We start from the raw sequence: 15233 nt of genomic DNA on the forward strand, positions 1-15233 counted from the left end.
GGCAGATGGGATGTGGGGTCAAGGATCAGAGCATGCAGTGCTCCTCTTGGCTGCAAAGAGTCCACCACATACCCAGAGGTCAAAACCTGTCCTGACCTCTGCTTTCCTCCAAGCCCTGTGCTCCTCAGCCCCTGCTGGGGGTCCTGGGAAGGTCATGGGCTGCATCTTGCAGCTGGGTTCTCAGACTGGCCACCCCTCAGCACCAGTCCATTATGGAGGAGCCTTTGTGAGCAGACACCCTGGGAATGGTGTCCGCATGTGACCCTCTTGCTGGTCCTTTATTTTACTTTACTTACCAAACACTCATCTAGAATTTCCCAGAATTTTTACACCAGGCCCCGTTCTAACCTGACAAACATCAGCTGGTTTAAATGCCCCCACTGCCCTGGGAGGAGGACCAGGTACCAGGCCACATAGTGGATGTGGTTTTGGGGCCCCCATGTAGCTCACATTTACTTAGTACTTGCTGTGTGCCTCTTGTGTACACCCCACTTCCATCTGAGCGGGCACAGCCCTCCTGTCTTTCTAGTGAGAGCCACTCAGCCCACACCCCACAGGAAATGTGTACCTCCCCTGTCCTCATGCTGGGTCCCTCGAGGGGACCCTCTCCCACTGCTCACCTGGGTCAGGGTTAGGAGGTGGGGGCAGTGGACTCAGCCTGACGGAGTCTGGCCAGTATGGCGGAGAGGTCCAGAATGGACAGCTTCACCTGGGTCCCAACACAACCAGAGTCAGAGCCCAGCCCCTGAGTGTCCAGTCCCCGCCCCCCAAAACACCAGAGGATGCAAAGCAGGGGTGGGGGTTAGGGACTCCTATTAGATAGCAGTGATGTTGGCTCCCCAGGGGCAGTGAACCTGGTCTAAACCCTTCTGGGTTTTTTAAGCCTCAGTCCAACATCTCAGTCCAAGCCTTCCAAGCAATTCATTCACAGGCACTTTTCAGTTTTCTAGTTGGTTATTACCTGTATTATAGTTGAGTTACTATTTTCACTTCAGTTCTTTTTTTCCTTTTAGTTCGATCAGTCATATTCATTAGTGTATGACCTACTCTTATCTTCACCTTTATTTTGTTCAAATTAACCTGTTTACTGAAATGAGCTTAATAAACACCCATGGATCCACTGCCAAGACCTAGAACTGATGGTAATCTTACCTTAGGCTCTTCCTTCACCTTTGTCACTGAAATAAACATCTGACAAGGAAACTATGTCTCCATCAAAAGTGGAAAGAGATTAAATTACCCCTTGTCATAAGTGGGGGTAACTGGAAGAATAACAAAATGAAAGTGAAACCAGGGTACTGAATTCTAGCAGCTACAGTTGCCCACAAAAAATGTGAGTCCCAGGCCCTGGAGACCAGGGGTATTCCAGGCATTAAAGGCATATTATCACCACCACCACCCACCCCCCACCCCAACCCCACTGAACCTTTCTCCTTGGAAGATCAGAGAGTTGGTTGAAAAGGGACTGGCTTTTGCCTGTTATTTCATACCGAGCCTCTGTCCCTCCTAGAGTCTTCTTTTGTCCCTTGGGGTACCTGGGCCACACTTGAGAGAACAGTGGTGTACACATGAATCTGCCTGACTCAGGATGTGGCACTAAGGTAGGCTCTGGGGACCCAGAGCATCTAGGCATCTTGTCGGAATTCTGGCCTCTGGGTACAGGACGGGAGTGAAGTGGGCTGGGGCAAAGGCGGGGTGCCTCGCTTTGTTTCCTCCACTTCTCAAAGGGGCTACGCTTTGGGGACCCACTAGAATCCTAACAGAAGGGTCCAACGTTAGAAACCCCCTCCCTCCAGTGTAAACCAGGTCACGTGTTCTACCACCTTACAAACCTGAGTGAATAGAAAAACCGGGCATCCTTGGACACAATGACCTTTGTGATGCCATTGTGCAGAAAGAAAAACCACTCTACAACCCTGCCTTCACACTCCCCAGGGGAAGCTGAGACTTGTCCCTGCGGGAGCCAGAGGGTCAGGAACTAATTAAAAGTGAATTTCCATCTCCTGGTTTTATCGATGTTGTCACTTGTTTGCACTGTTTGATCCTAAAACAAAAGAACTCTTGGCATAAATATATTGTATGCATCAGTATACCCTGGCCTAGTGCACAGTGAAGTCACTGAGAGCCAGAGATGGTCCGACTTCCTTCTGTCCTCGCAGCAGCAGAGTCAAGACAGATCCAAGGCTCCCAGGCAGGGGGCTAGGCGGGCATGCAGCTAAGAGCCTGGGCTCTGATCACAGAGGGTCGTGCTCAATCCAGAGAAGGTGCGATTGCAGGCACCGTATGTTCCCAAAGGTTGGGGGGCTGGAGGTGGCCTGCAGAGGGGTCCTCACCTGCTCCAGCTGCCCCTCGGCGTCCTCGATGTCGAGGGCGGGTGGCCGTCTCTGATGCTGACACGCTAGCTGGTACATATTGAGTATTGCCATCCTGATGCGTCCCACGAGCAAGGTCTTCTCAGCCGCCGTGGCCTGGATCTGGATCCACTTGGATTCCTGGAGAACACCCCGCCCTCTGCCCCATTAAGGTGTGAGCCGGCCTGAAAAGGGCGGAGCCCCTTTCCCCACTGCTTCCGACAAGTCAGATCCCGGTAGGCTCTCTCAAGGAAAACTGCCCATGAAAGAAGCGTTACCGCATCTCCTGTTATTAACCCCGGCTCTCCTCCCGGCGGTGGGAGCCTGGGGTCCCGGAAGCCCACCTCCTCCGGCCTCGGTACCCAGTGCAGCGTGCGCTCCCGCGCCGACTCCAGTTGCTCCAGGAGATGCGCTCGCCGCTGGCCCTGCAGAAGCATCTCGTCCTGCCAGGAGTCCCGCAGCCGCTGCAGCCGCGCGCGCGCCTCCTCCAACTCCGCGAGCCGCTGGCGCTCCGTGAGCCTCAGCGCCGCCTGCATGTCCGCCAGCCCGTCGAAGCGCTCCACCAGTTCGGGGACCTCTTGGAACTGTGATGGGGTCGGGAGCGGGTACTCACCGGGCCTGCGGCTCCCTCCCCTCCCCACGTCCAAACCCCGCGCCTCATTAGCCCAACTGTGAAATGAGGGCATCACACATCCCTGCGCCCCAAATGTTAGCTACTCTCGCCCCTACCCGCCCCGTTTCGATTCCTGGGTTGGGAAGATCCGCTAAAGAAGGGATAGGCTACCCACTCCTGTATTCTTGGGTTCCCCTGTGGCTCAGCTGGTAAAGAATCCGCCTGCAATTCGGGAGACCTGGACTCGATCCCTGGGTTGGGAAGAGCCACTGGAGAAGGGAAAGGCTACCCACTCCAGTATTCTGGCTTGGAGTCGCAAAGAGTCGGACACGACCAAACCGACTTTCACTCCGCACCACTACCGTTAAACCCATCTAAGTTTCACTGCCTGTGATTAATGTTAATTCATTGTTTCGTTGAACTATACCGAGTTCCTGGATTCCCCCTCCCCCACATGCCTGTGTGTCCTTCAGGAGGTTATCTTTCTGAGCCTCAGTTGCACCGTCTGTAAAATGGGGTTGACAATAAGACTCACTTCATTAGACCTTAGGGAGAATTCAAGAACAAAGTGTGTTCCTGGCATACAGTTAGTGCTAAGTAAGTGGTGACTCCTGACATACAGTCAGCGCTTCACTAGTGCACACTTCCAAAGCCGTCCCTGAGGCCGCCCGGGGCTGCACGTGACACTGAACCCCAAAACCTCCTGCAGGGCGCTCACCTCGGGCAGCAGCTCCAACATTTGCCCCAGCAGGCGCGCGCAGGGCTCCAGACGCTGCAGCCCGCGCTGCAGCCGCGCGCGCTCCCGCTGCAGCTCGGCCAGTTGAGCCCGGAGCCGCAGCGCCTCTGCCTCCCGGCGGCCCGCTAGGTGCCGCTCCTCCGCGGCTCTCCGCAGTGCGCGGCTACGCCGGGCCTCGGCGTCCTGGGAAAGGGGGATGGAGGAAGGCAACGACCCCCAAGACTTGGGAGCCTGCAGAGCTCGCCGCAGCCACTCCGTCCCAATATTCACACGTTGAGTCACGGGTTGCAAACAGATGGTCCGCGGGCCAAATTCAACTAGAATCTTTTCGGTCCCTCACTCCTCTCCCACGCTTTTTAAAATGCTGCAGGCAGTTCGTGTGTATTTCCCACCGGTCCCTTTTATATTGCTAAGCCCACTTAAAAAAAAAAAAACCACGAAACTTTTTATTTTGTATTGGGGTATAGCAGATTAACAATGTTGTGATAGTTTCAGGTGAAAAGCGAAAAAACTCAGCCATAAAATATGCATGTATCCATTCTCCCACAAACTCTCCTCCCATCCAGGCTGCCACATAACACTGAGCAAATTTCCCTATGCTATACAATAGGTCCTTGTTGGTTATCCATTTTAAACATAGAAGTGTGTACATGTCCATCCCAAACTCCCGAACTATCTGTTCCCCACCCATTTCCAAACCCCTCCATCCATCCCTGCCCCGCCTTCCCAGAAACCATAAATTCCTTCTCTGAGTCTGTGAGTCTCTTTCTGTTTGGTAAGTAAGTAATTTAATTTGTATGATTTTTTTTTTTTAGATTCCACATATAAGGGATGTCATACAATGTTCCTTTTCTGCCTGATTAACTTCACTAAGTATGACAATCTCTAGGTATGACAACCATCCATGTTGCTGCAGATGGTCTTACTTTATTCTTTTTAATTGGGTAAACCCACTTTTTAAGTTTCTGTGACCGGTCTGGCTCCTATAGGATTGTGACTTTGTGACCTCTGCCCTGTCTCCCCCCACCAGTCTCCACATACCTGCAAAAACTTTTCAAAGCGGATGAATGACCCCTTTAACTCCTGCTCTTTCTGTTCCAACTGTTCCCATCGCTGTTTCAGGGAGGCCTTTCTGATCTCGAACACCTGGCCGGTAAGCAGTAGGTATCTGTGTGTGTTTGGGGTTTCAAGTCATCCAGCGCTTTCAGGTTTGTATTTAACTCTGCTCATCTTTTGCCCTTAATCTTGCTGCTGCACCCTGGCTTATATCTACCTGTGGCCCCCCACTATCCATGATGAAGCCCAAGTTCCCTCCAGTAGCCCCTGCATGTCAGCATCCCTTCTCTTCCTTCGGGCCTCATCTCACCCTGTCTCCTTCAACACCGTTTTCCAGACTCTTACTCACCTGTGTTTTGTCCTCACCTTCCTGTCTTTGTATATGCTGTCCCCTCTGTGTGTTTCTCCCTTTTCACGCTATCCCTCTTTGCTAGAAAAGCTGACTTGCCCTTCAGCCATCCTTAAGACATCACTTCCTCCAGGAAGTCCTCCGTGACCACCCCTGTGTAGAGACAGGGGCTTTCTCTGGGCTTCCGCCGTCCCTGCTCAGTGCTTCCCCCCTCACAGCAGTCATTACCCGAACACTTGTCTGTTCTCTTCTCTAGGCTGAGCCCATGAGGGCAGGGGCTGTGGTGAGACTTCTAGATCCCAGGGCATATCCTGCACACAGTAGCTGCTCAATGCACATTGATTTGCACCAACCACTGATCTCATGTGACCCCCATTTGACAGATGAGGAAAGCAAGGCTCAGCACAGTGGCTTGTCTCAGACGTTGTAGTAATAAGTTGGCTCCATCACTTTCTCATCTTTTTTTGGAGGGGTCTGGAGTCCCCCAAAAGTTTCAGGGACTACATTGAGTGGCTCACCTCCTTCTGGGCCTGAAGCTCCCGGTCTGCATCCACAAGCTCCTGCCTCTTCTCCAAGAGACGCAGGACCGGGGGGACGTGGTCTGTGTTCTGCTCTGGGATCTTCCTAGAGGGGCAAAAGGAAGTGGGGGTAAAGGAGGCAAGAGGTAGGGCCCCCAAATTCTCCAGTGGTGCCTAACATGCCTCTATTAGTCACCTCCTGGCTGTGGAAATTTTTACTCATTCAGCAAATTGTCCCAAGAATCTACTCTGTGCCAAGCACTGTTCTCGGCACTGGGGGGTGCAGCCTTGGTCAAGACAGACAGATCCCTGGTCTTCAGGAGCTGGCATCCCACTAGGGAACACAGAAAAGAAAGCTAACAACAAACAATGCTAGGGACTTCCCTGGGCTTCCTGGCGGCTCAGATGGGAAAGAATCTGCCTGAGATGTGGGAGACCCTGGTTCGATCCCTGGGTCGGGAAGATCCCCTGGAGAAGAATATGGCTACCCAATCCAGTATACTTGCCTGGAGAATCCCCATAGACAGAGGAGCCTGGTTGGCTACAGTCCATGGGGTCTCAAAGAGTTGGACACGACTGAGTGACTAACACTTTCACTTTCACTCTTTGAGGGACTTCACTGGCAGTTCAGTGGTTAAGACTCCAGGCTTCCAAAGCATGGGGCGCAGGTTTGACTAATGATCAGAAAACTAAGGTCTGACATGCTGTGTGGTGCAGCCAAAATAAAAAATAATAAAAATAAACTATGCTGGGACATGGTAGGGACTGAGATGAAAGTCAGCAGACTAAAGGAAATCTCTCAATAGGGAGATAGAAAAGTTTCTGAGAAAGGGACATTTGAGCAGAGACTTGAAGGGGAAGAAGGAGGGAGCCATGTTGATGCTGCAGGGAACAGATTCTAGGCTGAGGGAATAGTCAATGCCAGACCCCAAGAGAAGGACCTTGGTATGTAGAGAGAGCTGCCAGGAGGCCAGTGTGGTGGGAAGGGAGGGAGGAGCAGGGTGATGGGAATTGAGATCAGAGAAGTTACGAGGGTCAGACTACAGTGGGCTGCAATGAAGGGGGTCTCTGGCTTTGACTCTGAGTGAGATGAGAAGCATGGGAGGGTTTGGAGCAGAGGAGGTACCCCTCTGGCTGCTGTGGGGAGCAAGGCCAATAAGAGGGGTTGGCAGCTGCAGGGGACCCAGGACAGATCACAGGATAATGTGGAGAGGATGCAATTCTGGTCTGGGTGGCTCTGTAGAGAGGTAAAGAGTGGTGGGTTCTGGGTACCACTGGAGAGCAGAGCAGATGGGGTGATGAGGCGGTGAGAGAGGAGTTCAAAGGGGAACCTCGACATTGGAAGGATGTTGCTGCTGGCAGGCTGAGTGGGGAGCAGGAAGGTCAGCTCTTCCGTAAGGCCAAGTTGAGACTGAGCTGTAAGTTGATCTCTGTGGGGGAGGGTCTAGGAGACTGAGCTCTGGAGCCAGGCTTCCAGGAGAGAGGAGAGGCTGGACCCAGCCCCACAGGGTCAGCTGTGTCAGGAGCAGGAGGGATGTGCTACAATTCCATTCAGCTTGCCCAGCTCTGGTCCAGGGGAAACCCTCCCATTTTACTGATTCTGAGACTGAAGTTGGGGGACTCCCCTAAGTTAAGAGACCATACTCGGGCTTCCCTGGTGGTTGAGCGGTTAAGAATCCACCTTGCAATGCAAGGGACACTGGTTTGATCCCTGGTTTGGGAAGATCTCACATGCCCCAGAGCAGGTAAGCCCTTGCACCACAACTATTGAGCCTGCAAGCCACAACTACTGAAGCCTGTGCTCCTAAAGCCTGTGCTCCACAACAAGAGAAGCCAGCCACCACCATCAGAAGATCATGCACAGCAATGAAGAGCAGCCCCCGCTCACCTCAACTACAGAAAGCCCACGTGCAGCAACAAAGACCCACCACAGCCAAAAAAATAGGAATAACTAAATAAATAAATCTTAGAAAACAGTCCACACTCCCACTGCACAGAGCACAGGTTTGATTCCTGGTCAAAGTGAAAGCAGTAGTCGCTCAGTCATGTCTGACTCTTTGCGACCCCGAGGACTGGAGCCCACCAGGCTCCTCCGTCCATGGAATTCTCCAGGCAAGAATACTGGAGTGGGTAGCCATGCCCTTCTCCAAGGGATCTTCCAGACCCAGGGATCGAACCCAGGTCTCCTACATTGCAGGCAGATTCCTGGTAGGGGAACTAAGATATCACATGCTGCACAGCCTATATATATATATATATAATGATATATTAAATGATACTGAAGTTGGGACCCCCTCCAGCCACAGTGCTGAACAAGGCTGACAAGCTTCTTCCAATCTTCCTCTAAAATGTAGTTTGCAGGGAGAGGGTACGAGAGCAATTCCTTCCCACCTTGGGTCGAACGATTTCATCTCAACCGAGTATCAGCTAGGGGTGGGGCTCAGGCACAGATCAGAGACCTGGATTATTGACCCAGCTCTGCCCTAACTACCCCTGAGACCTTGGGGAAATTGCCATTTCCTTCAAGCCTCAGTGTCTTCCTCTGGGAAGTGGGGCCATAAACCCCTACCAAGAACTGCCCTTAGAAGCCAGGATCCAGGGGTGGGGGGAAGGAAGGGGCCAACTCACCCACTCTTGCCCACCCGTCCTGCCTGCCTCAGTGCGCCCTGCACACCACTCACGTAGACAGTTTCTCTTCCAAAACCAGTTGGAAATATTCCTCCCAGGGCACTGCCATTCTCCCGCTGTTGCCCCGGGCTTGCTTGCTTTCTGGAATTTTGCACAAGTCTAGGAGGCCCTGGGGGCTTCTGATGGACGGTTTGCACGCTCAGTACTCCCAGAAGGCAGCCACCCAGCAGGCCTTGGTCGCCTGGGCAACCAACGACACAACATTCCATTGCCAGCCCCGGACTGGAGAATCCGCCCCCTCCTCCAGAGGGAGGGGGCTGCAGGGAGGGGGCAGTTTCTGCCCTTTCTGGAGGAGCCTTGAACTCCCAATCTAAATTGGGGTGCAGTGAACACGACGTGGGTCTCTTGGCCAAGAATTTGCTACTGTTGGTGCACCATGGCTAGTCAAACCTCCTCCCGGATGGGTGGGACAGGGCTTCACTAACACGGTTGTGTGATCAGCTGTGTTGTGTGCATGCTCAGTGGTGTCCAACTCTTTGCAACCCTTTGGACTGTAGCCCGCCAGGCTCCTCTGTCCATAGGATTTTTTAAGCAAGAATACTGGAGTGGCTTGCCATGCCCTCCTCCAGGGTGTCTTCCCAACCCAGGGATTGAACCCCGAGTCTCTTACGTCTCCTGCACTGGCAGGCAAGTTCTTTACCACCAGCACCATGTATACGGAGCATACAGTTCTATGGGTTTTAGCAAATGCATAAAGTTGTGTGGCCACCACACTCAAGACACAAAATATTTTCATCATCCCCCCAAAGTCCTCATGTCCCTTTGTGATCCACCTTGTCCTCACTCAGCCCCTGGAAACCACTATTACCTTTCCCTGTAGATTTCCCTTTTCCAGAATATCCTCAGTAAACTTGTATACATTATCAGCCTTTTAAGTCTGGCTTCTTGCACAGAGCAGTATTTATCTGCGATCCATTCATACTGACATGTACATATTGACATGCATTTTTCACTACTGAGTAGTATTTGATAACATACTATAGTTTGTTTATTTGTCCTCCACTTGGATTATTTCTAATTCTGGGCAATTATAAACATAGCCTGTGTTCACGTGCAGGGCTTGTGTGCAAACAGAAGCTTTCATTTCACTTGCACAAATATGTAGGTGTATGATAGATGGGCCATATAGTAAGTGCATGTTTAACTGTACAAAAAACTGCAAACCTGGTTTTCAAAGGGGCTGCACTGTTTTATATGCACACTAGCAATGCATGTGAGTTTGGATTGCTCCATCTCCTAGCCAGCAATTGGGACTGTCAGTTTTACATTTGTAAAAGCCATTCTAAAAGATGGATAGCTAAATGGATACAGCGCTTTTATTGACTGACAATCGTAGATTCCTGTGCAGTTTAAGAAATAAAAAGAGAGAAGCTGTACTGCTTCACCTACTTCCCCCCAGTGGTGACATCTCACTCAACTACAGTCCGGATCGCAACCAGATATGGACATTGATTAAAATCCTCCCACCTTATTTAGATTGCCCCGTTTTATATGCACTTGTTTGTGTACATGTGTGTGTGCGTGTATTTCAGTTCAGTTCAGTCGCTCAGTCGTGTCTGACTCTTTGCGACCCCATGATCTGCAGCACGCCAGGCCTCCCTATCCATCACCAACTCCCGGAGTTCACTCAAACCTATGTCCATTGAGTTGGTGATGCCATCCAACCATCTCATCCTCTGTCGTCCTCTTCTCCTCCTGCCTTTAACCTTTCCCAGCATCAGGGTCTTTTCCAATGAGTCAGCTCTTCCCATCAGGTGGTCAAAGGATTGGAGTTTCAGCTTCAACATCAGTCCTTCCAATGAACACCCAGGACTGATCTCCTTTAGGATGGACTGGCTGGATCTCCTTGCAGTCCAAGGGACTCTCAAGAGTCTTCTCCAACATCACAGTTCAAAAGCATCAATTCTGCGCTCGGTTTTCTTTATAGTCCAACTCTCATGTCTGTACATGACCACTGGAAAAACCATAGCCTTGACTAGACAGACCTTTGTTGGCAAAGTAATGTCTCTGCTTTTTAATATGCTGTCTAGGTTGGTCATAACTTTCCCCCCAAGGAGTAAGCGTCTTTTAATTTCATGGCTGCAATCACCATCTGCAGTGATTTTGGAGCACAGAAAAATAAAGTCAGCCACTGTTGCCACTGTTTCCCCATCTATTTGCCATGAAGTGATGGGACCGGATGCCATGATCTTAGTTTTCTGAATGTTGAGCTTTAAGCCAACTTTTTCACTCTCCTCTTTCACTTTCATCAAGAGGTTCTTTAGTTCTTCTTCACTTTCTGCCATAAGGGTGGTGTCATCTATTGTTTATTTACTTGACCAAATAGCGAGGCTTGTAGGATCTTAGTACCCTGAGCAGAGATCAAACCTGGGCCCCTAGTAGTGGAAGATCAGAGTTGTAACCACTGAACCACCAGTGAATTCCTTCATTCTATGCTGTTTTATCACATGTCAATTCCTATGACTGCCACAGTCCAGATACAGAATATTCATCACAAGAGTGCTTCAATCCAACCTTTTATAGCGACACCCATCTTCTCCCTCCTGCCTCCCTAACCCCTACCTCCATTCATCTGTTCTCCAGCTGTGTTATTTTGTCATGTCAGGGGTGTTATACAGTAATTGGAATCATATGCTATGTAACTGCTTGAGATTGACTTTTTTCACTCAACATCATTCTCTTGAGATCCATGCTGCTTGTTACAGGTGTTTATTCTTTTTGATTGCTGAGTAGCATTCCATGGGACGGATGTACCTTACATTATGGGACCTCGTCGAGGGCCCAGTGGTTAGGAATGGGCCCTGAGCTTCCATTTCAGGGACTCCAGGTTCCATCCCTACTTGGGGAACTAAGATCCTGCAAGCTGAGAGGCGGCAGGGCCAAAAAAGAAATCACTCATGTTGGAGGATATTTGGGTTGATTCGTGACTTTGGCTACTCTGAATAAGGCCTCAGTGAAGATTCCTCTCCTGGTTTTTGTATGAACATGAGTTTTCATTTCTCCAGTATAGATGCCGAAGAGTACAATTGCTAGGTCATATGGCCAGTGCCTGTTTAGTTTTGTTTGTTTTTAAGTTAAGAAACTGCCATATTCTTTTCCAGAATGGCTGCACTATTTTATATTCCCAGTAGCAATGTATGTGATCCAGTTTTTTTCTGCATCCTCACTGCCATCACTATTTTTTGTTTTAGCCATTCTGATTGGTGTGTAGCAGTATCTCACTGTGGTTTTACGTTGCATCTCTCTACTGGCTAATGATGGTGACCATCTTTTCATGCGCTTATTTGCCATCTGTATATTCTCTTCAGCAAAATATCTGTTCCTGGCTGCTGCCCGTGTCCTTATTGGATTTTTTTAACTGAGTTTTGAGACTTCTCTGAATATTCTAGATATACATCGAGATGTTCCAGGGAGTCCTCTGTTGGATATCTTCTCCCAGCCTGTAGCTCCTCTTTTCATTCTCCTCAGATGGTCTTTTATAAAGTTTTAAATTGGGATGAGTCCTGACTTGTCACATTTTCTTTTATGGAGTGTGCTTGTGGTATCAAGTCAAAGGTGGGTTTTGAACTCAGGCCATCTGGATGTGGAGTCCCTCCTCTTTAACCACAACATTCCAGAGACAGTTGAGCCCTTTTTATTTAAATATTTATTTATTTTATTGGCTGTGTTGGGTCTTAGTTGAGGCATGGGGGACCTTCAGCTTCAGCATGAGGAATCCTTAGCTGCAGCAAGTGGGATCTTAGTTCCCTGATCAGAGATTGAACCCTGACCCTCTGCATGGGGAGCGAGGAGTCTCAGCCACCGGCTCATCAGGGAAGTCCCAAGTTGAGCCCCCTTTTGGATCTTTCCCTCCTTGGGTTTATTCCCTTCCTCCAATGTTTATGGCGCACCTTCTATGTGCCAGGCACTGTGTGAGGATACAGCAGTGGATAAGAGAAACCTGTCCTCATGGGGCTTGCTTCCCTGGTGGCTCAGATGGTAAAGAATCCACTTGCAATGCCAGAGACTGGGGTTCAATTCCTGGGTCAGAAAGATCCCTTAGAGAAGGCAGCCCACTCCATTGTTCTTGCCTGGAGACTCCCATAGACAGATGAGCCTGGCGGGCTACAGTCCATGAGGTCACAAAGAGTTGGACACGACTGAATGACTAACACTTTCACTTTCATGGGGCTTAGAAGCTAATGGGGAGGCCAGATGAGTCAAATCACTCTGTAAATACATCATTACACTCTGATAGGATTGCCAGGAAAGGTGCAGAGTGCAAGGAAGGGGGCAGGGAGGCCTCCTTGAGGAAGTGACATATGAATCCAGGCCTGAAGGGTAAGAGGGGATGAGTAGAGGAGAAGAAAGACATTCCAAGTTTTCAAAACAGAACAGGCAAAAGTCCTGAGGCAGGAGGATATGGTCCTGCCTAGAAGAGAACAAAAGTCTGTATTGTAAAGTTTGATTGGGGTCTTCCCTGGTGGTCCAATGGTTAAGAATCCGCCTTCCAATGTAGGGGACACAGGTTCAATCCCTGCTTAGGGAACTAAGAACCCCATGCTGCAGGGCAACTGAGCTCACACCCCACAGTTAGAAGCCCATGTGCCACAACTAAGATCCAACACAGCAAAAAAAAAAAAAAGTCTGTCAGGAGGACTGCACAGGGCCACGGAAGGGCAGTATCTGGATTAGAAGTGACAGACAAGGGACGGAGGTTCAGAGGAGGTAAGTGACTCCTCCAAGGACACACAGGTTGAGAGGTGCAGGGCCCTGGGGTCTGTTAATAGAGAGATAACCCATCTCTGGTTTGGAACTTCCCTGGCTTGGAGGTGGGGAGAGAGTTCCCCACACAAACACTAGTCCTCAGAAAGCTGGAACTGTAGCTTTAGCTCTATGGCCGGCGGATCCACCCCCAGACAAGGACTCAGCATTCCTCTCTGTTAAATGGGGGCATTGCTCCCACCTCCTTTTGGGATTTTTGGCTTTGCTCCCTCCTTTTGGGGTTTATCCCCTGCCACACTGCTGAGGTAGGACTCGCAACCGTCTCTGTCCCCACGTCCTAGGGGACGGGGTGGGGCTGCTGAGCGACAGAGGACACGACACAGCTTCTCAGCCGGCCTTGCTCCTGGCCACAAACCCACAGGCTCTGGAAATATCCACTCCCCCCACCCCCAGTCTCACGCTTGGTCAGCCTCCCCCTTCCTACTTCTCCATTCCAAGGCAGGGGGCCAGGGGAGGGGCACCTGGTGGAGTAGGACTGAGGAAGAAGGAAGCCGCGGTGTGGCCTGACAGACGGACACCTCGTCTTCTGGCCGTGGGAGGAGGGGACTTGTTGGCCTGCTTCCTCGGCAGCCAGCCCGCAGTGGGGGTTTGGAAATGCAGCCCACTCCGCCCAGTGCTGCCTCCTGTCCCACGTGGCTCCCTGCCCAGAATCGTGCCGGGCGCTCACAAACGGGACTTTGTGTTCCTGAGACAAAGAACGGCACTCCGCACCCCCAACCTGGCCCGCGGCTGGTCCGCCTTGCCCCAGTCTTGGCCTCAGAGGAGATGGGGCCACTTCCCAGCAGGGAAAACTGAGGCCTAGAGATGCACAGGTCTGCAGAGCCAGAGGAGGAATCTGCCTCCCGCTCGGAGGTTGGGGGTGCAGCAGAGAGGTGGGGTCTGGTAAAGTGAAGGCACTGTGGGGAGAAAGGAAATACATAATAATATGACCAGTATCACAGGAGAGAGGCCAGGTTCCAGCCCTCCAGGGGAACCAAGTTCTACTTAATCCAGAGAGTGTGTTTTGAGTTTTTCTTATGTGCCAAGCGGTGTGGGAGGTACCGCATGAATCAGACATTGTCCCTGACATTTAGGAGATAAGACGAGCATGTAAATCACCACAAAACAAGAGAACAGGAGACCAAGGTCTCAGAGAAGGGCCAACTGGCAGGGAGGGGGGAGGGGGGCTGGTCGTCGCTGCCTCCTGTGCCACTGGCCAGGCTCCCCGGGGGGCTGCCAGCAGAGCGACAACACACACAGTGGGGCAGCGGGCTTTCGGAGATCAGAGCACGTGGGCAGTATTTTCTGATTATAATTTCTGATTGAAAAGAAGCACATGTCATTATGTTGAAGAAAGCCCTCCAGTTCCATGCATGCTTTATCGGCTACATGACACTTCGTGCTTTCCACTGAAGGTCTGTTCCTGGCTGCCTCTTACTTATCATCCTCGTAGGGGCCCAAGAGAACAGGGCTGGGCTGTCTGTACCTCACTGCACTTCCACTGCCTAGTATCTAGTAGGTGCCCTATGCACATTTGTTAAGTAAGAAAAGAATTATACATCTTATATATATGAAAAGAATTTTATGCATATAAAATACTTCATGGGGACTTCCCTGGTGGTCCAGTGGTTAAGACTCCATGCTCCCAACACAGGGTGCATGGGTTTGATCCCTGATTGGGGAACTAAGATCCCACATGCCACGTGCTGCTGCCAAAAATAAAAAGATAAAATACTTTATGGCATCAGTATCATGCTTATGCTTATATATGGTTGCATATACTGTGTGTTCCCCATGACTTGGGTTTTCGTTTGCTTGTTTTTGGCCATGCTGCACAGCTTGTGGGATCTCAGATCCCAGACCAGGGCTTAAACGTGGGCCCTCAGCAGAGAAAGCATGGTGTCCTAACTTCTGGACTGGCAGGGAATTCTCTATGACTTGCTTTTTTTTTTTTTTTTTTGAAGTACTTTTCCTGTCATTTAAGTTGTCAAGATCATTCTTTAAACAGCTGTATACTGTTCCATGACATTGCTCTTACACTGTCTGCACTTTATTTCACCCCAACCCTCCTAATATTTTTTTAATAGAATCTGTAGGACTTAAGCCAGGAAGTAGATCATAAAAGGAATGTAAAGACTTTCCTGATGGAAAGATGAGGCAAAGACAGTGTGGAGTGGGG

The 15233-nt window shown here is 50.5% G+C and overlaps 1 protein-coding gene across 1 annotated transcript; it reads right to left on the reverse strand.

The window, feature by feature from the left end:
- Positions 1–631: 631 nt before the first annotated feature.
- On the reverse strand, positions 632–8360 carry CFAP73 (cilia and flagella associated protein 73). Its single transcript, XM_065903680.1, has 7 exons — positions 8305–8360; positions 5624–5729; positions 4742–4846; positions 3683–3883; positions 2714–2935; positions 2334–2492; positions 632–709 (listed from the first exon to the last, which is right to left on the reverse strand). Exons 1-7 carry the CDS (start codon positions 8358–8360, stop codon positions 632–634), a joined length of 927 nt encoding a protein of 308 aa, XP_065759752.1.
- Between the last annotated feature and the right edge of the window lie 6873 nt (positions 8361–15233).

This window comes from Muntiacus reevesi, chromosome 13 (genome assembly GCF_963930625.1).
Source record: "Muntiacus reevesi chromosome 13, mMunRee1.1, whole genome shotgun sequence".
In the NCBI taxonomy this organism is placed as follows: Eukaryota; Metazoa; Chordata; class Mammalia; order Artiodactyla; family Cervidae; genus Muntiacus; species Muntiacus reevesi.

Bases quoted from the DNA above. Each gene is read 5' to 3' on its own strand.
- CFAP73 (XM_065903680.1), bottom strand. From the start codon at position 8,360: ATGGCAGTGCCCTGGGAGGAATATTTCCAACTGGTTTTGGAAGAGAAA. The intron at 3,884-4,741 runs GTATGTGGAGAC...CCCCTTTCCCAG, and splicing joins GCTTTGAAAAGTTTTTGCAG to GACGCCGAGGCCCGGCGTAG. The intron at 2,936-3,682 runs GTGAGCGCCCTG...ACCCCATCACAG, and splicing joins TGTTGGAGCTGCTGCCCGAG to TTCCAAGAGGTCCCCGAACT.